The 21,581-nt window shown below is 39.8% G+C and overlaps 1 protein-coding gene across 45 annotated transcripts in view; it reads left to right on the plus strand.

The window, feature by feature from the left end:
* The window catches only part of kcnma1a (potassium large conductance calcium-activated channel, subfamily M, alpha member 1a), a 154,469-nt gene that overhangs the window by 65,522 nt on the left and 67,366 nt on the right, over nt 1-21,581 (plus strand). For all 45 annotated transcript variants that reach the window (XM_026189557.1, XM_026189559.1, XM_026189558.1 and 42 more), the window contains exon 3: nt 12,628-12,689. In XM_026189557.1, coding sequence (XP_026045342.1) covers nt 12,628-12,689 — 62 coding nt within the window. The remainder of the gene's footprint in view (nt 1-12,627; nt 12,690-21,581) is intronic.

Genomic DNA, 21,581 nt, shown 5'->3' on the forward strand with positions numbered 1-21,581 from the left:
CACAATTTAACTAGAGTGCAATTAATAAAAATACCCCAAAAGGGAAAGAAATAGAAACCATTAGCAAATTAGCCTTCTGTTCATCCCTCCACATATCTTAAGTGTGTATATAAAAGTGTGAGTAGTACAAAAATTCAACAGTTTCTAATGTTACAAATCTATTTGAAATATTATATGACGTTTTAGGATGTTTTGGCTCTCCAGACACCTCTGTTTGTTAAAACAGCTGCCACCTTTATCCCTCCTGCTGGTGGGTGAAGGTATCAGAAATGTGTTAAGGTCATACATGATGGTTCCAGGCATCCACCCACCTCATTTACTTAGCTGGACAGGTGTATGTAACCCTTGATCTTATGTGGCAGAAAGCAAACATGGGTGGGATAAACTCAGAGACTGCTGCTCTGCACTTTATACCTGCCAGCAAACACAGAATACTAATGCAGCTTTCCCTTCTCTGTGGATCCTAGTCTCATCTTCTTTTTGCTGAGCGTGAGCATTCTGCCTTATCACAACCCGCTACGTTGTTAGCAAGAAAAAGTGGATTTTGTCGCGGATGATAAACTTCTCATTAACCTTCAGGAAATTAAATAAAACCTTTTTTAAATTAGATAAAGATCGTGTCACTGTCGCGTTTCTTCTGAGTTGAAACCTATGTACCTGACGGGGGGTTGTTGGTGTCATAAAAAGGTGAATTTAAGAAAAGGAAGAAAAAAAAAAAGGTTATTGAGTATGCATATATCTATATGGTTTTATAATTTGGTTGGTAGTTATTCCATTTGCTTTATAGGAAAGGAACATAAACTTTTAATTCCACATTTGGCAGGAGTTGACTGTCCCTCTGGCAGCGAAATGCGGTATGACATTTTTGGAGGGGGATAAAAAGGTTCTGCTGGATTCTGCATTACACATCAGACACAGTAATTGCTCTGCACGCATTGTAACAGAAATTGGATTGGTGTGATAAAGTTTTGATAATATTAACTGTGACAGGGATAATTTATGCTGTAATTTAAGGTACATAATGGAACTGTGTGGCTGTAAGTGGTGCCTGGACAAGTGTCTAGTGACCTGCATATATTTTGATGAGACCACAGGGAAAAGACTTTTAGTATTCACACAGGGAACTTTATTTCTTGTGATTTGAGAGCGATCTATTCAGTGGTACGATGGGAAATCATACCAGTTATGTAAATGCCACATTAGCTATGAGTGGATACGGGGCACAGTTAGACTCTTAACAATGCTGAAATTAATAATTAAGGGATACCCATACATTTCTGCTCAGAGATTATGCTCAACAAAATCAGTCATTTCACTTTCACCAATTAAGATTCTGGTAACACTACACTACTGATGCATTTTAATTTGTCACACCACCTGCTCTTTTCTGTCAGACTTTATTTTCCTTTTTTCTGCTGTCTATCAAGCTACAGATCTACTGGTAAACTACCTCCATGCAGACAGTAAATCTGGCTTTGAATAGAACATCTGCGAAGGGATGAATTAATAGCAGTGACATGTCACCGCGCTTCTCGACTGCTCCGTACAAAACCAGGGAAAATCCCCTCAGATTTGTGTCTCATTTTCTGGTTATTGTTTGGAAACAAACACCGAAAAAGAAGAGACCCACTCTGTGTCATGTTGTCACTTTGAAAGGATTCCCAGTATGGAAGAAGTCTGAAGTGAGGTCTTGCGGGATATTAAGTGTTTCCTTTTGATTGAAGCTGCAGGGAGTGGGGAAGAAGATGACTTTGACAGGATTCAGTCTGAGGCCAGCAGGGGTGCACGAGTCACCAGAAGTAGAAATCTTATTCAGTGGTGATTCATAAAACTTTACTTGTCTTCATTTTCATGAATGCAACGACCTTAAAAACTAATTTATTACACATTAAATCAGAAGGATTGTAAGTGGTCCAGGATCAAGCCCAGACAAGCGAACTAGTTGATTGATAAGTCTGTACTCCAACTCCCCATTAATCTCACATAGCACATCTTAAATATGAGGTGTGAGCAAAAAGTCCTGAGAACAGGACCATAAGAGTCAAAAGCCAAAAAAAGCAATGACCACAGTGACTCCAGCTCAGGGGCATGTCCAATAAGGGGTTGAACTTTACTGAGGATTACTGATATACTTGTACTTAATATAAGTATTTCCATGCGGTGCTGCTTTCTTTTACTCCACTACACAGTAGTTTATCCTATTTATTTGAACTTAAATTCTTTTGCTGACAAATTGCAATATTATATCTCAAGCTACAGAGCAATACATACATTAAAATCACCAGCAGCTCCAACATTAGCGAGAGATAAATCAGTAATTATGATCCAATAATATCCTGCATATATGATTCATAAAATAGCCATTCTACATGATAAGTACATTTACTTTAGGTACTTTAAATATATTTTAACTATACAAGCTTTGCACTGTTTAGCTACTTGAGTATGTTGGTAAATGTTTACTTAGGTAAATGCTTCTTTTAGCTTGGTCGCCCCAGCGAGTGGATACTTGTACTTTTTTTCCACATTACAAACAATGATCAAACATAAGAGACTGGTCTGGTTGGTTGTAGGTAGTCACCAACCAGTATCTACTGTAGGGCCGTGTGACTGGGCCCCAAAGAGTGAGGCAGGGAGAATACTTGTCATTATTCTGATCATTCATCAGCTTAGGTACAGTTAATTGCTCCACAGGGAAAGACTTAACGTGAACTGTGATGTGTGCCATCTTGAGCCATCTTAGAGCACATCAACAACGCAGGAATTTTTTAAAATATGAGCACAGTCTTCACTCATCACCTGCACCACTTGCCAGATTTGACTAGCTGCAACTTTGTCCTCCCCTTCGCAAAGACATTCTGCTGAAAGCCCTAAAAATAACCGCAGTGTTGATTAAAATGGTCCAGAGGTGCATGAGCTGACGGCATCATACTTGAATTTGGGCTCATTTAAATCAAACAAAGAACTTCCTTATCAAACCTCCCTGCGTTACTAGTATCAGGTCTTCTGTAGCGCACTCAGCCTCCCTGCTTGTGTTGCAATGAGTCAGACTTGCCACCTTAGACATAGTCATGACAACTATTCTTGTTAACCTTGCAATTGTGTGTTAAATTAGTCTGAACGTTTAAGTGCCCTGTTAACATAACGTGTGTAGCCTAAACGGTTATAAGTCTAGCAACAGTGGGGGAGTGTTGTCACTGTGTTGACTCAGAAAAAACTTGGCTGATTAGACAGAAAAGTAACAACTTCAAAGGCTCGGAGGTGTTACTAGAATAGAAAGTGTCGCAGCATCCACCTATCCATCTATGTGTCTGTGCATCTATTGAATGTGCTCTCTCTGTCTATCACCATAATTCACTCCTGAAACAGAAAAACAAGCCTGTTTATGTTTGCAATGATTTCAGAATGAGGCAGATCATTCAATAACCTTTTTATCATGTTATTTAAACGTTCACGTATGTATTTTTTACATTTTTTGCAGGCTGAAGTACTGTATGATGACGAAAAATTGAAAATTCAGTGAGGGAAAAAAATTTAATAAGTTTCTTCCACTTTACCTGTCACAATATACCCAGAATAACTACAGTTTCTTGTTGAGTGCTAACATTGTGAAAGCTGCTTTTTTGTACTTGCAATATCTTGTGCTTCAGGTGTACAAACTGAGTTTGTTTCTGGATCGTGTCCTTGCAGTGTTACCCTCCATGCCTGAGGCTCTGGCTTACTCGTGGGCTGTTGCACATTTACGGACACTCGACATTTCCCAGGGGCTCGGGGAGAAGTCTGTGGACCTGTGATACCTAGCAGCAAAAAGCCAAACTTAACCTAAAATATATCAGTTTGTTATGTTTTGTTATTTTTTTTTGTAGTGTCAGCTGAACTATGACCTGCCACTCAGTTAGCGCCGCTGTAAGAGCTGAACAGTCACATTTTGCTGAAAATAATATTGCCCTCTAGCTGCCATACGTATGTATGGTTACGATTATGGTAACGCTCACACTGTGAAGCGTTCAGATGGAACCACCTATAGGTTAATGTCGTAGACTAAGAAAGGATATGATGGCTGATTGAAAAATATCCCCCAACCCCACAAGAACACTGTCAGCACCTCTTTGCAGTCCGGTCACATGCGCTCATCTTCTCTGTGCTGGCATAATCCCAGTAGGGCTCCTACCTTCTGTCTCGTAGACATACTCAAAGGTTGAATGCTTGGTAAGGTTGAACGCATGATACACATGCACCCTCTCACACGCACACATCCACACAGGTGAAGACGTGCAATGACACGTACACGCTGTGGCATTTAAGCTCTTGCTGTGCCTTAGAGGACATGCTCTATTATTCTCCATCTCTCTTCAGCTGCTCTCGCTTGCTCTCATTCTGTCTTTGCCACAAGCCATTTTCTGCCACCTCTTAATGTTCCTTATGTCCCACAGGGGTGAGGAGCTCTCTCTAATATTTTCTCATCCTTCCATCTCCTGTCATAATCACCTCCATCTATTTTCTCTCCTTCTCTCCTTTTCTCTTTTGTCCTTTTGATATTCTCCGAGAACATACAAGGTCATGGTCACTCCCGAAAAGGCTGCGATTAGACATAAGAAGGGTGGGGTGCCCTTCCAGTACCTAGAACATACTGTACAACTCACATAAGCTAATCTTTGTTAGCGGCGTTTAATTTTGCAGTTGTCTGTCTCTCATAGTACACAAGTAACACCTCCCCCAAAAAATCTCTTTTTATGAATTAATGATGCTGTAAAAGCTTTTAGGGAGATTTTTCAGAAAGGTTGTCCTGTGAAATCTGTAACGGATCCCCACGGGCCTCCTCTTCATCTCCCACTGACAGATGCTCATTTTAGGATCTGTCACCCTGTCAGACCTGAAAGGCTTTCCTCCATAACGACCCCCTTCCCACTCTCTCCCCCTGTCAATCACTGTTTCTGTTGCCTAGGTACGACAGTTTGTGGACATCTGTCTCTTAAAGGCCACAAAGGTTGAATGAAACCAATTCCTAGGGTTGTATACTGATTTATGAGAGCACATTTGTTTTCGGGATTTGAAAACAAAACAAAAAAAACATTGTGGGGGTGAGCAAGTTTATTTAGTCATTTCTTGGTGTTATGTAAGATGAAATAATACACCATATGCTGTCTGAGGAATAGGTAGGATTTCATATTAGAGCATTAGTAGTTAATTCTCAGAATTAGCAGTCAGTAGCTATAAGCATTATTATATAAGCATTTCTGTGTGTTCCAAACCCCTACATGTGCCTCACTGAAACAATTGGGCCAAATAGAAATATAAAAATACCGGAATATTTAGATACAGCTAATACTAATTTTAAACTTTGATTTGTGCGCATTTATTATCAAAATGGTTGACCTGCCGTTATTTGTGCAATCCTTGCAGCTCTAGATGGCTCTAAATCTGTGTGATCGGGTATTGCAAAACATGCCAGCAACAAATTAAGCGTGACTATGCAGAATTTGGAATGCAGAAATCTAACTCTTCTTGTTGTGGCTTGTTGCGGGCTTGCACCTGTTCTGTTGACATCGCCAGAGTTCATTTTAAACAGAGTCAGCGCTCTGAAAGTGTTACATTTCACACCGTGTTTGTATTTTCATGCGTCAAAATCGGGCAGAGTCCCGGCAGTGTCACATTGCCAGCTTTTGCAATGTTAAAATTATTATTTTTTTTATAGCTGAAGACATTATGGCTTTGGCAGCAGGCAAAAGCAATAATGGAAGAAAAAGTAGGAAGTGGGAAGAAAGTATCGTTAAATTCAGGGATGTGAGGAGAGTGAGATGTAGATTCTAATCTGTAATTTCACCACGCACTGCATTGTTTTCAAACTTTCCAGTGATTTATTGGAAATGGGCTGAGTCATCCCCATTTCTCATGCTTTTCTCTAAAATCACAATATTTGAGACTTCTGCAAGGAGTTTTTACAGACCCTACGATGTTATCTGCGTTAGTGGGCGACGTTGTTGCCAGCATTTTGTGTCTCTGTGTAGTGCATTATGTGTTGATTACCATGCAAAATGCCCTGGTGGTTTACATGCTCTTTTTTTGTGGTCAGCTTGTTGTGATTTGGCGCTATATAAATAAAATTGAACCTCTACTTTTTCTGCTTATTCGTACATTCCCTCACGTCCATTCTGACAGTTCTCCAGACATAAGGTCTTTTTCCAACATTGCTTGTGATAGTGTATGTAACAGAATAAACATGTAAATGCTGAAAATCCAACTTTTTTACTTTTCATGGCTTTAAAAGCAAAGTTTTTTGGTGGATGAATGATAATGATTATTCTTGAAGGACATGTTAATGTCCTCCAACCAAGTCTCTATTCAACTGTTCCCCAGAGACCCCAGAGAACAGCTACTGTGTGACCTTGGATGGTAACACAAATTGAGCTAGCTGTGAGAGCGAGGACGAGATATGAGTGGAAAGAAAGGAGACAGGATTGTGTTGCCTAGCGCAACATTTAGAGCCAGCAGTATTTTCACTACTCGATTCCAACCAGACAATTCAACCTCATAAAACCTCAGATTCTTTTCTTTAAAAAGGAGCTAAGACGTATAACAACTGTTAAAAAGAAACAGATGTACACTAGACAGATGAGAAGTATAAAACATTACCGAGATATTCTAACAGTAGTGGTAGACATTTCATTACAGGGGACTAGATGTAGTTCAGTACTCAACTCCTCCATCTCCTTCCCCAATAGACTTGACTAAAATAAACTCAGTCTACAGTGGATTCAAATAATGGAAGAAAAAAAAAAAACCAGACACACTGATGCACAACTCACTCGAGCTTCAGCTCGTTTGCTGCCTGCTTTTTGTCCTCTGTGCCTCTCTTAATTTAAACTTATACAGTGGAGAAGAGAGTATTATAAAAAAACAAACAGAGCTCCAGCTTTAGAAAAATAAGAACAGTTTTGAAACCGCATTTAATCAGTAAAATGCTTTTGTAGTGAAGGTGGCAATTAGCAATCAGGCCAAGGGAAAGTCTGTTCAGAGGTTAGCTATCAGCAGACTGATCATCAGACAGTGTGAAGTGGACTTTCAGTCCCTTGAAAGCCTAGAAGTAAATTGCTTTAATTCAAGGTTGCCTCAAAAGCAAACCAAAAAAAATTGGACTTTTGGTTTATATTTGGATTTCAGCAACGTGCTGCTAATTGCATTGAGGCTCTTGGGTCTCTTTCCAGTCCGCTGGTCATAATCTGAGCCTTAGAATTTGTTTGGCTCCTGTTGTTAATAATCACGTACTTTCCGAAGCTGCCGGTGTATTCGATAGGAACACGCTGGCGTGAATTGGTATGCTTGTGGCACCTCTGTTCAGTCTCACGGAGCGAATCAGTAGTCTAGGTTGAGTTATGCAGTCTGTGGCTGGAATATAGAGTGCGGCGTTCTGACAGGGGATATCACAATGTGTGCTGATGTATGGGTGTATGCCATCAAAGTTTAATGGAGGTTTCCTTTGCTGACATTCCCTCAGAGAGAGGCTCACACTTCTGCCTCACGGTGACATACGATTCTGTTTCCTAGTGCATCTCAATCTGCATTGACACCATAGACCCGTGACTGATAATGTAGGAGTGGATGTTATGAAAGCAAACACTTGGGATTGATGCAAATGTTTGCTCTGCAGTGCAAACATTGTGACAAGTTGATGAGAAAGGGAAAGCTATAGTGTTGCATCTCTTTTCTGTTTCACTGACAGGTCAATTATTCAGAGAAAATCTGTATAGAATATGAATTAACACATAATGTTCTTTATTGTTTTGAAGTCTGTTGAAAAAATACAAACCATATATTGTATGTGTTTGGGGATTAAAACCATAGAAAAGCAGAAACTCTACACTGGATTGGCCAGAGATTTTCTTGGCTGTGGACCTCTGAAATCCTTTCTGGCTGAGGCATCAATCACACATTTTGGAGCTCTTCTTTCTGGCTAACCCAGCGAGCCAGGCTGGATTAATGAACAAGCTTATCCTGATGCCATACAGTACTGATGGGCATTCTTGACTTCCCAAAGATGTTTCCCACTCATGTAATCTTCGGAAACAAATCAGGATTCCTAGAAACCCTTCATGACACCCTTTATTGTTTCAATTATCTCTAGAAGCTTACTAGCATACATAAATACATGCATGCACACATTTGTATGTACCAGCAGCAGCAAGATACATAGTAGGACTGCCTCTTTTGTCACATGCTGCTATTATGTCTATAGCAAAAGCTTTTAATAAATGAATTAGCATTTCAGCGGCTATGAAAGTCATCTTTAACCCGTGAGAAAAACTTCCCTTAAATGGATGACAAAGTGGATTTCTAATTTAGCAGCTAATGATAGCTAGCTTGGTTAGAGCTTTGTCACCCAAGCCTTGAGACTGGTAGTGCTTTTCCGTAGCAACTGGCAGTAGCTAAGGGATCACTATCTGGTCTCTGGGCTTGTGTAAAGAGGACTTTAGCAATTGATTTCACAGTGGTTTCCAGCAAACACTTTCAAGCAGTTGGGGAGTACTAATTTTTTTCTTTGCAACCAGTGGCTGCTAGATGGTTGTTAACCAGTCTCTTGGCCTGTGTGACTGAGGCCTTAGTAAACTGCATCTGTAAACAGGCATAGGTCAGACTGGCTTTTAAAATATTGTGTCTTAATCAACATGAGTAAAAACTACTTCTGTCAAATTTTAGTTGGTTTGTCCACTGTAAAGAAGACATTCCCACATTCTGGTTATTATAGGCAGAATGTCTTTTTAAAATTAATTTTAGTGAAATCTAAATGTGTGTAGGCATGTCTTTAACCCTTTCTCAGTTTACCATGGAGAAATGCATAACTGTACTCTGTCTTGATCACTTAAAAGAAATATGGTAGAAACAGAGGAGCTTTGATTCACTGACCTCTTGACCTCATACTTGGCCTTAATGTGAAGTGATTTCTCTGTATATTGCCACCCTACATCACCTGCCTTCGGGAGTCCGCTGTCTTCTTGTCACAAAGTGCAGTTACAGGACAGAGGAAGTCATTAGATAGGATCCTTGTTGGGGAAGGAAGTCATGTGTGAAATTTTGGCTCAGTTTTAGGGCGCTTCCGATGGCGAGCTGTGATGGGCTCTTAAAATTCTTTAGACTTACAAATCAGCTCAGTGTGTCAGACTTGCATGTGTGTTTATATGTGTAAGTTAGTGTTATTATGTGTTTACAATTCTGATCGTGTCATTTGAGAGCCGCCGCCTTTAGCCTGCTTGCAGTAAGAGAACCTGAAACCCTAACGCTTTCAAGTTCACACACAAACACATACACCCACACACACAGACACACACATCCACAATTTGTTGCTGCCCTGTTTACACTTGGAGTCTTCTAGTGTGCCTGCTGAAGTGCACCTCGGAAAGCATTTGACAGATTTAGCTTAGCACTTTAAATGTAGAAAGGGGTACACCAATGAAAACCTAGACATCATGTCCGAAAGCTGTTCCTCAGACATGATGCTGGCATATTCCAGTTGATAAGAAATGTGACTCACCGATGTCATTTAATCACATGTGAATCACTGAATGTTTACATAAATGGCCCCCCGAAATAATTTTGAGGTATTACAAATGCAGGAGCTATACTTAGTAATCTTTGTACTGCTGCTGAGGTTTCTGATTCAATTTCTTTTTGGAAGTGGAGGAAATGCCCCTTCTGCTATTACTGCTGCTGTAGTTTGTCATTGCATTTTCCTTGATTTGAAGTGGCGGATGCTCAGTTGGTTGCCCTTGGTAGATTATGGTTTTGAGGTCAACAGTTAGCCCTTATAGATGAGAGACACTGAGAGTGAGGAAAAGTGTAGTGTATGGGGTGTGGGGAGGGGTGGGCTGCAAAACACAGTTGAATAACTGGGTCATTTTAAGATGATGACGTTTCTCATCTCTTCAGCTCAGAGCTGGGTATTCACTGTTAACTGCTTTGTTTTCATTTTCTGTGTATTTTCTTGTGTTTTCTTTATTGCTTTAATTCTTTAATGCATTTTACTGAAAAACTGAGATATTATAAGATTAATGACTTAACTCAATTTTCATTCTTGCAGAGCCAGCAAGCAGTGCCCACCAATTTATTTGTTTGTTTTTGTAATTTTGGTTATATCTAGAGCAAAATAGTTGACAAAATAGGGTGTTTTATTAAAGCATGATGATGTTTTGGAAATTATTAGTGATTTGCCATTATATCAATATCCGCGTTATAACGGCCGATAAATGAAAATTTTAAAAAGTGATGAACAGAATGGAGAAACACTCTTTGACCATGTTATGAGTACTTGTGTTACATAGTTTTTCCACCAAAGTGCCCTCTCTAAGCAGCACAACGCACAAACTCTGTAAGTGCTGACAACATATGTGCGTTTAAAATGTCACAAACACAACCAGCTAATCCGCACAGAGTTGGGCAGAGTATCATATTATATAGTATATTATCTTAGTGAGAACTCATGAATAATTACACATAACAAATGGTAGGAGAATCTAATTATGTTTTTTGTGGCTGATATATAATACCAATTATCGGCATCAGAATTGGTCTTAAAAATCCAATATCTGTCAAGGTGTATATGTTACAGGGTATGGCTACTGTAACTGAGAAGTTGGTTATGGTGCCTTTGGTGCCTAGCCAAAGTGCCAGAATCGATGCTTCATATAATGGTAGTCCATCTCGATGGGAACATCAGTGTTTTACATGCAGTCTCTGCTATGTTTGAACTGTTGATTTTCCACCATCACAGCCATCAAACTTCCAAAGCGACTGACACTAACTTTCATTCTAGTCACATTTCCTGAGACTTACAGATCCATTCGTGGTTTGTGGAGAACTAACATTGCACTCTCGTAGTATTGTCAGATTTAGAATGTACAGTAGATTAGATTCTCCTGTATTCATTGTATTTCTGTCATTCTCTAAAACTTACAGGTGGATGTGGTATTAGACCAGTAGCCATGCTACTATTATAAAGTGTTGGCATACCAGACCACAGATGATTAGGTGTCTGCTAATGCAACATAAACACCTTGTCTACTATCACCTCCTGAAAGTCTGAACGTTGCTTAAGAATCAGTTCTCACAAGTAGTGAGAAAAGATGTCCTGACTATTTATTGTTACAGAAATTACAGAGCGCCATTACAGAAATCAATGTCATTTTAATGCATTTTCTTTTACATAAGCAATAGTATTCCAACAAACAGGTTAAAGTATAACATTGATTAGATTCTCTTAAGAAAATAAAAAACTTGTGTAAGATTACTCAGTTTGGCTTTGATGCTCAACAAGCATCTGCCAAAGACTATCTATGACCATCTTTTGGGGAAAAACACACAACAAGGCAGCATTAGAATGAGATAATGCACCATAATGGACTACTACCTCTTCTATTTAGAGTAGTGGAGTGCCTTTCATTAAAAAAAAAAAACCCAAAATTGCTGACATTATGGTAGCGTTTCAGCTTGAGCTTTCTCTTTGTGTCTTTTATGCGGAACCTCATTGATGTCTTTGGCTTGTTTAGTTATTCCTTCCCTTGACCTCTCTGGGTTCGGAATTGCCATCATCCCCTGTTCAAGCAGGGAGCTATTAAAAATGCAATGAGGAGTGGGTGGGTGGGAGGTGTTTACCTCAGCCACAATGCGCTGGATCAATACAAAGGACCCATCACATGAAAGTTATCAAGCTCCCATCATCAATAATAAATGGGCCAATCAGCAGGGATATTGAGCTTCTATTGTGAGATGGCTGAATGGGAGAAGGGATCATCAGAGAGGAACTATTATACGACGCTACATTGGTCAGCTGTTGCGACGATGATTGTGATGATCACAGTGAGGATGATGATGATTTGAGCCCTGATGTTGCTGCAGGGGGTTATTGTGGCACTTTTTAACTGCTGGTCTGGAACAAGAAGAGACATGCATGTGCTTACAATAAGGTGTTTTCAAGCAGCTTCTGAATTTCTTTTATACTACATTTGAAGAGACGGGAAGAAAATGATACTATTTTCGTGTTTATAAGATCCGTATCCACTTAACTCATTTATAGCAATGCTTTGGGACTCAAATCTTTGCAAGATATAAAAAAACATGAATAACTGCAGGGTTCTGGTATTGATGTTATTAATGGAAGTGATAGATAGTCGCAGTAACATTACAGACCCCAGTCTAGCATAATACATTGTTTCAGTGCAGTAGCTTGGAAGCACATGTCAACACTTGATAGTTGTGGTCCTCTCTAAGTGCTTCCTCTTAACCCCCTAAAACACACACTGTTGTTGCTCTTCTCATCAGCTTGCCTATGTGCACCCTTCCTTTGCTCCCTGTAATTGTGCCGCCTCCTTTTGTACACTGCCTGTGTTCAATACGCGGTATTTGCTGACATGAGAGTTGGCATTCATTATTCAGTGTGTGCTATTTGAAAATGTCTACCCATTCTGCAACCTGCAGGAGGCAAGCCACTATTTAATTACAGATGCTGTAACTAGTGTTGCAAATTGTGTCCAACCCAGATGAGTGCAGTGTTTTGTTTACTGTAAATTTTATTAATGAGCATAGTGGAAGTGCATGAAAGTAATTTCTCTTTCCCTTGTCTTTTTTCTCTCTCCTTAGGTGGTGTTAGTCTTTGCACTCAGCATCGGGGCCCTTGGAATATACTTTATAGACTCCTCAGAGTAAGTGTCAGTCTCATTAGGGTGTAATTTCACTCATGCTCCACCAGCGTTACCGATGACAACTTTAGATTAAATTAAATGAGTACAGTTTTTTGTTACATGCATTTATTTTGGCCTGCGCGCTGTATCTGAATGATGGGCGCACATGTGTGCTTACTCATCTTCACAGAGTGCAATCTCTGAAATGCAAACGCACATATCAACACCCCCACAAGCACTCAAGAAGCAGCGATGCTCACGCGTACTGTATGGACACACACGCACATACACACATCTCCATCGGAAGATTTGTCAATGGGAGGCCTGTCAGTTTCCATGGTAACAGAGATAGGCAGATACTGTATGTGTTGGGGAGCTTGTTCTGTGTGCGAGTACGGGTGTGTGGGTATTGTCAGTTTATGTGTATCCCTGGCTGGCAGTCACCCAGAGACAGATTGCAGGCCTGGCATCTCTCCGACATCTATTGCAGCTACTTTCACACCATTCAGTCTAACTGTACCTTTTGAAGGGATAGTTTTCTGGTTCTCTCTAGTAAAAGATATTGTGTTATTAGCTCTGGCAGCACATCCCATAGCCAGACTACACTCGAGATACAAAATTATTGGCTAAAAAAATATAGCAGCTCAAATGGAGAGCCAGAAAACATTTAATCAACCTAATTCTCTTTGTCAGGAGGTGTGATAAAGGGTTCCAGTGTGTATATTATTACTGCTCAACAAAACCTGTAATACGCTGTATGTTTATATGCTGTATCAGAAGTGTTATTTTGAGGGGCGGGGAACATATTTTTGTATCTTCCTAGTTTCCATATGCATCCTTGTAACCATGTAATTGTTTGTTAGAGGTTGATGCTGAAAATCAAGATCAGGAATGCATGACAGTGCCCTAAAAAAACACACAGTGACTTTGACAGCACTTACTTTTATGTATTAGTGATTAACCAAAATAAATCTGCAGTGGCTGCGGGTAAGGGAATGTTGACTGTAGTGTTATCCTAACTTACTGATCATACAGGGAAGAAACCGGGTGCAACTATTTCACCATAGTTATTTCTTGCAGTAATGCCTTGCTTCTGTAGTTTATTTTTGCTTTATTACTGGTGTTAACTGTGAAATTGTGTCTTGAGGGAACCGAGTCTGAAACAGGAATAGAGATGCAAATTTCTCAAAAGAAGTAAATCTGAAATGCAATCCAACTTATTCAGTCTTATCTCTTAGCATCAGATGAAAATTATTCATGGGATGAATCCACTCAGTCATTTGCACCTCAGGATAAAAACCTTTACTTCTTCCTCCACATCTTTTCGTATATATTCTGTGTTCCCCCCACCCCAACCCCAGGATTCTTTCTAATCAACGTTTTTGGAATTATTATTATGATTCATTTATTTGGACAAAAAAAGGGGGATTCAAGATACAGTTTTACAAGTAAAAATCCTTGCTGGATGATTAAAAAATAAAATAAAAAATAACAATCACAGGCACCTGGTTGGCATTCATCACATGATACTTGAAAGTGAAATGTGGTCTCAAAAGTCCTTTGGCAGCTGAGCCATGCTGTTACATAACACTCATGCAAAAATGATCATATTTGGAGACAATATGTGTAGCATATTGCATCACACATCCATATAACTGATATAACTGTGTAGTCTGCACACACATTGGTGTACATTCATCATGTACACCAGTTTCAACCCTTAATGTAAATTAAGGGATAAATTAATCAGGCACTAATCGGGTTAAACTAATCAGGTTAAACTAAACGTGGAAGTAACTCGTTGCATGATCTGTTGAAGTTAAAACTTAGCACAAGGACTGGTAATTTAAGTAAGTTTGAACAAGTTGTTGGCTGCTTATCTCCTGGGATTTTCCCGCACAACCATCTCTAGGGTTTGCAGAGAATTTTCCAAAAGGGGAAAATATCCACCGAGTGCCAGTTATCTGGGTGAAAATGTTGTCTGGTCCGATTTCTGCTGTGACATTCACATGTAGGATCTTAAAACAAAATGACAGCATCCGTCCATCCTGCCTGTATCAGTTCCTTGGCACACTTTGAACTCCTGAGTACCAATTGAGTAACGCTTGAAACCACAGCCTGCCTGAGTATTGTTGCTGTCCATATTTATTTCTTTATGACCACAGTGTTACCCAAGTTCTAGCGGAATAACATGCCAAGCTTAACCAATCTTAAAACTGGTTTCATGAACGTCACAGTGAGTTCACTGTACTCAAATAGCCTAAACCGTCACCAGATCTCAAACCAACAGAGCACCTTTAGGATGTAGCGGAACAGGAAATGTGCAGCCAACAAATCTGCAGCAACTGTGTGATGATATGATGTCAAACCAAAATCTCTAAGAAATGTTTCCAGGATCATGTTGAATCTGTGCCACAGAGAATTAGGGCAGTTCTGAAGGCTAATGGGGGTCCAATCCCCTATTAGTAAATTATAAATAATAAAGTGACTGGTAGGTGTAAGGTTTGGATACTACACTCAATTATACTTATCACATAGTAATAAAGTATAGGTTATACTCAGTGTGCTTAATGTCTGAACACCAAACTTATAGGGTTAAAAAAGAATGTATAGCTGTAGCTTTCTTTAGACTATTTCACCTTTGAATGTCATAATGCAAACTTTAAGTGTATTTCTTTGTGACTCAACTTCTGAGAGGCACTGACCTGATGTCTCTATGCTCGCACTAACCTGAGGCTTTCTCCACCCTTACTGTTGTCATTAGCTCAAGCTTGTCATTTATCACGTGTGTACTTCCACTCAGGGAGGGGGGCTACTAATCAACCCCAAGGAGCTCCACTTGACGCTTTAGCATTTCACATCGTAAATAGGACCAGCCTTGTGTTATGGCCATACTTTCACTACAGCAGCTGAAGCCTCTTGCGTGCTCTGCGCCATTTGTTACATGTCAGCTGACCACATCCTAATTCTTTGTCAACTGTCTTCTAAGAAAGACATCTTTGTCTCGGCACCAATCTGCTCTAACATCTAATTGCAAACAATATCTGAAAGTTGCAGCTGCTGACCTCAAAATAATCCAAGGCGTGTATCGTGCTGGCCATTGTGCAAATTACACGTTGCATCTACGCTACCTGTCACTTGCACCTGTCGCAAGCTTTACATTTTACTCCCCGTTTTTGGCTATGATTAGCCCACGCAGTCCAACAAGCTTCTACACAAGGGCACAGTTGTGGACACACATTCTTTCTCTCATTATCACCCTTTGTTTTATGTTACACACGCATGTATGTCGGATATAAAAAAATAAATTCATACATTGCAATGGTGACACTCGCATTCTTCTCCTCCAAATGCTTGCGTTTAAAAAAGCTCCCCAGATATGACCTTCTCTCCCACCAGCATCCCTGCCACTAAATGTTAATGACTGAGAAATCAATGAGCGCAGATTTATAGGTCACTCTTTTAATGGCAGCAATTACTCCAGACTCATGGACTATTCAGGCTCAGTGCCTTGCTTTCCCAATCTGCTATTTTGGCCATGGGATGAACTGAACATCCTTCTGAAATTGTCTGTGAAAAAGGCAACAGTAATGGGAAGGATTATGGTTCGTTCCCTGTGGTGATGGCAAAAAGAGACATGCGGTGGAGTAAGTGCATGTGGGTTGGACCTCGTGAGGCTGGAGCTGCACGATGGGCTTTTATATCTACTTCAGTGATGTAGGGAAACCCCGTGAGGCCACATAAGGGTAAAACACTGAAGAAAATGTAGCGTTCTGGAGGCCCAGGTCAGTCTCCTAGGAGCCGTGTTGCTTCTACCTTTCGGCAAATGGGACTTTTCCTAGCAGGAGTTATGCTGGCCAGTATTCTCCACAGATAAAAAAAACAGCAAAGTCTTCTGTGGAAGCAGGTAGACAGAGTTCAAAGCTGGGAATTGCTAATTGGATGCCCTTCCAGTTGAACAAATATATTACTTGTCACTGACTTGGAAACCATGTTGTTGTTGTTAAGCAGATTGCTTCTTATGATTTTTTTCCCCCCGAATGAATGGTAATGTAACTTTAATGAAAAAGATTGTCCATCTGTTTATTTTCTCAAACTGCTTGTTTACCACAGTGCACATAATAATGGATGATAAGGCAATGCCTTTTCTCTTCCTCTGCGGCAGACTTCACTTGCCAAACTGATGCTATTTTGGGGATGTTTTCAATGGGAGAATACTGCGTCCTCTCCCGCCCACATCTGAATCTGTTTTAATACCTTGGCCCATTCCTCGTTCTTCATCCCTTTTTTTCCCTCCCCTTCCTCTGTGCTCCCATGAAACAAAGAGGAATGTAGGACAAAGTCTCTGCAGGCTGCTCTTAAAGGGATGCCCTTGTTCCTGCTCCACTTCTGTTTCTATTCTCTCCTCTCTCGATCCCTCCATGTCACACATGCATGCTTCTGCATGCGCATGCTTGCACAGGCACGTTAATGTGAAGAGGTGCCCGTCTGTATAAGCATACAGACTCAATTTTGCCTCAAAGAGGCTTGAAAAGCAGCATCTGGTGCCCGTAACTCTATCATTGGTGTGTGATCGCAAAGAAGCAGTGCCTGATTATTCATTAATAGGGTAAGGTGAGAAATATGGCTGAGCACTGAGGCAAGCACAGGAGACTGTCACAATGAAGGGTAGCCTATTAAAGGACGTTGGGTGTTTGCAACACCTGATTGTTGTGTCTGGGTGGAATAGCTTTGTTTCTGTATGGATCAGCGAGGACTGTGTAACTATGAGTATGATTAAGTCATAGTTAACACCATTCCCAAGTGGATTCAGACTTAATCCACAACTTGCAGGGTAAAAAGAAAAATGACTCCCATCAAGATGCTATTTTCATCAATTTACCAAAATCTCTCCCACTTGAGACAAAAATAGCATTTCAATATTTTTATCCAAACTCTTAGGGGGATTTTCTCTTGCCCGATAACTGAGCGATTATCAACACTTGAATGAAAAGGAAAAACTATGAGAAATGATTAAATGTCAACAACATTTTTGTGAATGTTGTGGAACGTAACAGCACTGTTTGGTCACAATGGAGCCTCTCTCCTACACTGCTAAAATTAGGCTATTTAATTGCCTTTGTCATCTGCGTGTGGCCTAAGAAAGAGTCTGAAAAATATTCCTGGTTCACTTTCGATTAAGCTATAGATGTGACAATATAGCATAACAGTCCTAAAGCATTATTATAATGACAGTTACCTTGTGAATCCCGTGCATGCACTGCATCATGGTCAAGGTCTAATGAAAGAAATGACTGGACACATGATTAGCCAGGTCACTTGAAACTTTGTCAGTTTGATTGTTAACCCTCTCCAGGCAGACGTTGCTGATTTGCAACAGTTAGAAACTAACAACCTGATTACCCCACATACATATTTTATGAGTTTTTTTTACTCAGAAGTACCACTGCAGGACTTGGTTGTGCATTAGCAACAAAAAACTTAATTTGAGCTTAAGAGGCTTAAAGTTACCATGGAAACCTGCTGTTACAAATGGTTACATCTTGCCATGTTGATGCTAATAAACAAAGATGTTCTTTTTTTCTTCTCCTGATGTTCTATAAGTGGGCGCGATTTTAGACACAGCATGGGAGATACCCCAGAAGACAAAAATGATTACTCTATATCGGAAAAAAATGTTCATTTTTCTTGATTGGTCCTCATCTAGAAAAAACTTAAAACAAACTGGTACAAAATTACACATACCATGAATTGCTCTCAACAGTTCCCATGACTATTGATCGTGAGCTTCTCCCAGTTGACCTTTGGTGACACCCAAGGTATTCTATAGTCTATAGTCTATTACAGGGCTAACATGGAGAGACAAGAAATTGGAAAAATTGTAATCTTACCTTTTCAGACCATTAAAACTCTCTGAACACACAAAGTAAGTTTTCTATCACTTACTGTGAATGATCTGAAACTGAATTAAACTATGATAGAATTAAAATAATAGTTTTTCTCTCTAATGGATAAACTATTTTAAAGGAATCTTACTTCTGAGTTTTAGGAGAAATGTCTTTTTGATAAGAATATTGCAATAAATATTATATATGTGTTATATAATAAACTCAGTGAAATAATTCCCTGACAATTCTTGATAACCATGTGACAAATTAATTTTTTAAATATTAATTTTCATTGTTTTTGTGATATTTGCTATATCTGGCACTTTTCTTAATACAATTTATTGCTCCAAAATGTTTTGTGCAATTTATATAGCCCTTTCAGGGGGAAAGAAAATCACACTGGTGATGTAGAAGCCTCAAAAACGTGCAAAATCTCGTGCATTAAAATTGACTAGGCATTAAGGAGTTAATATTGTGTCCTTAAAGAAGGTTATTTTACATGAATAGGTGATAATGCCCTGATTAAATGACCTGAAATGAGACCAAATAGGAGTAGGACTCAGCACAGCCGACTTAATTGCTTGACGACTTTCATCAGTGAGCTGATAAAGACTTACACTTTCTGAATAACCACAGTTTATTATCTCTTAATTAGTTTGTGTTCAAAAGCAGAGTTGCTTGTTTAATGTATTTTAGCTTTTGTGGCTTTGCAGTATATTAAAAATGCACTCACCTGTTGATTTTCTTTTTCTTTTTGCTGCTTGCATTATATGAAATTGTGCTTTCTTTTAAAGGTGAGCTATTTTCATTCATAGGCAGCTTGAGACTAAAATAAAGTCTTAATACAGGATACGCCTGCAGCAGGAGGCAAGTCATTTGCACTCACATTACAAAATTGAGTTGTCTATTTTTAGCTTCCCTGGAGGGATTTTATTTGTCCGTTGCCCTTGTCGTTGCTAAAGTATTTCTTATTTTAGTAATGGTGCCTTGACCTAAATCAATCAGAGTACCAACCTGGCCTTCTTTCAGCTTCACAGACCCCTCCCTGCTGTGCCGCTTCCATGTGCTGTCCTCTGGAGAAATGCTGCACCTAAGCTATTAGACGTTTGGGTATTATCCCCGACACATCCGTATTTTTCAGCCCGAGCACATTTATTAACACCTGATGACTTTTAAAAAATGAGACTCAGAAAATGCAATAATCTAAAACAAAGAGTGCGACATTTCTCGTCTATGAAGAGTGACTGAGATTTGGTGTGTGTTGCACGGTGATTGTAAGCATTAGTCATGTCAGCAGTAGCGTGTTGTTGTTGTTTCCTCAGGGAGAAACCTTGCTGTTGCTCCTGCAGCTAGCCAAGGTCATGTGCAGGCTAACGAATGACTGGGTCCTGCTGACGGACTGAAGGTGTTCGGGACTATTTTTAGATCATCATCATCAACATACTCTGTTGCCCTTGAGACGCAAATGACTTTTTGCCTGTCTGGCCCATGTTGCGGTGGGTTAGGTGGGGATCAGAGGATTTTGATGCTTCTACCTTTAATATCCTGCGAGATTTTGCCCCTAATTGTTATTCTGCGTGTGTCTGCGTGTGTATACATGTGCATATCTAGTCCTAGTTTAGGTAATAAGCACAGTGGGGTTGGAGATGAAGAGTTTTTCCGCTGTCACTTTTACATCTTCGGCTCTTCTCCCTCTTATGTCACAACCTTTCTTCTCTCCTTGTCTAATCTCTACATGTCTTGCTGCTGTCTTTCTTTCTCTCCCACCACCCCTGCTCCCTCCTCTTGCTCCGTCTCTCTCTCGTCTCCTCTTCCTGTCAGGCACGATGGTGTAACCCCAGGCTGTGGCAGAGCTTAAGGAGTAATAAGACCTGTGGTGGGCAGATCTATTTTCTGCAGGACACTGGCAGCATGTGGCCAGGAATCCCTTGTGATTGCAGAGTGTGAAATGACATTGAAAGCAGGAATCTGGATTTTGTCTTGTCTTACACACTCTTTGTGTGGGAAGGTGACACAGATAGTGGGGTTCAATAACAGAAGCGCCCATCCTATTGCTGGGCAATGCATAACAGAATTAAAAGGCTTATCATCTTTTTGAATAGTTGTTCAGGTCAATAATGAGTGAATTCATGGGCAACCCACTTTTATCCCATGACAAATTGATAACATGTGACGTTGACGAAGGCATATGCAGTGGCACCTGGACATGGCTGCAGAATTCTCAAGTATGAACCCATTTTTAAGGGATTTTGAATTGAATTTTGTCAGGCCACAGTTGTTGCTAATTATTTGCTTTTGTCCTTAACATTTAACTTTAAGGCTTCATTAACTATTTCATGACTACTTTTGAGCTGTGTGACTAAAACACTCATCCAAGAAGTCACTTGGATGAGTGACGAAACGTTTCTCCCACAAAACGCTACGTCCAGATGAACAGAATCAACTTTTGGAGATGTAGAATAGAAGAATAGATAGAATAGAATAATCCTTTAATTGTCTCACAAGGGGAAATTTGGTTGTAACAGCAGCCAGAAAGACACATATACAACAAACGGTAAACAGGACACAGAACAGAAACATACACAATTTTTCTTACATATTTACATTAAGGACAATGGTTACTATAAACAGAGTACTGTACAGTTATTAAAATTAAATAAAATTAACTACAGATAAGAGGCAAACCAGGTTGTAGTGCAAATCGGTTGATTAAATTATTGCAGTTACAGCGCAGATGTAAACATCTGTTTGTTGGGAGCAGTTCTGATTGTATGTGTGACTAAAAGTGTTAACGTGACAGTAATGTCAACTTTTAAAGTTTACATGTTGTCTCCAGGCTTTCATTGGTTTCCTTCTGTCACAGGAAGAAACTTGCTGGGTTAATTTTCCTTGATCAAGGCACAGTAACTTGGAGCTTGTTCTCAGGTGTCGCCCACTGCTCTCTTACTTAGGATTATATGCTATGAATGAATTTTGCCTTAGGTTATCCTTTATAAATCCCCTAACTTAAAAATGCCATGTCTGA

This window comes from Astatotilapia calliptera, chromosome 13 (assembly GCF_900246225.1).
Source record: "Astatotilapia calliptera chromosome 13, fAstCal1.2, whole genome shotgun sequence".
NCBI classification, from domain to species: domain Eukaryota; kingdom Metazoa; phylum Chordata; class Actinopteri; order Cichliformes; family Cichlidae; genus Astatotilapia; species Astatotilapia calliptera.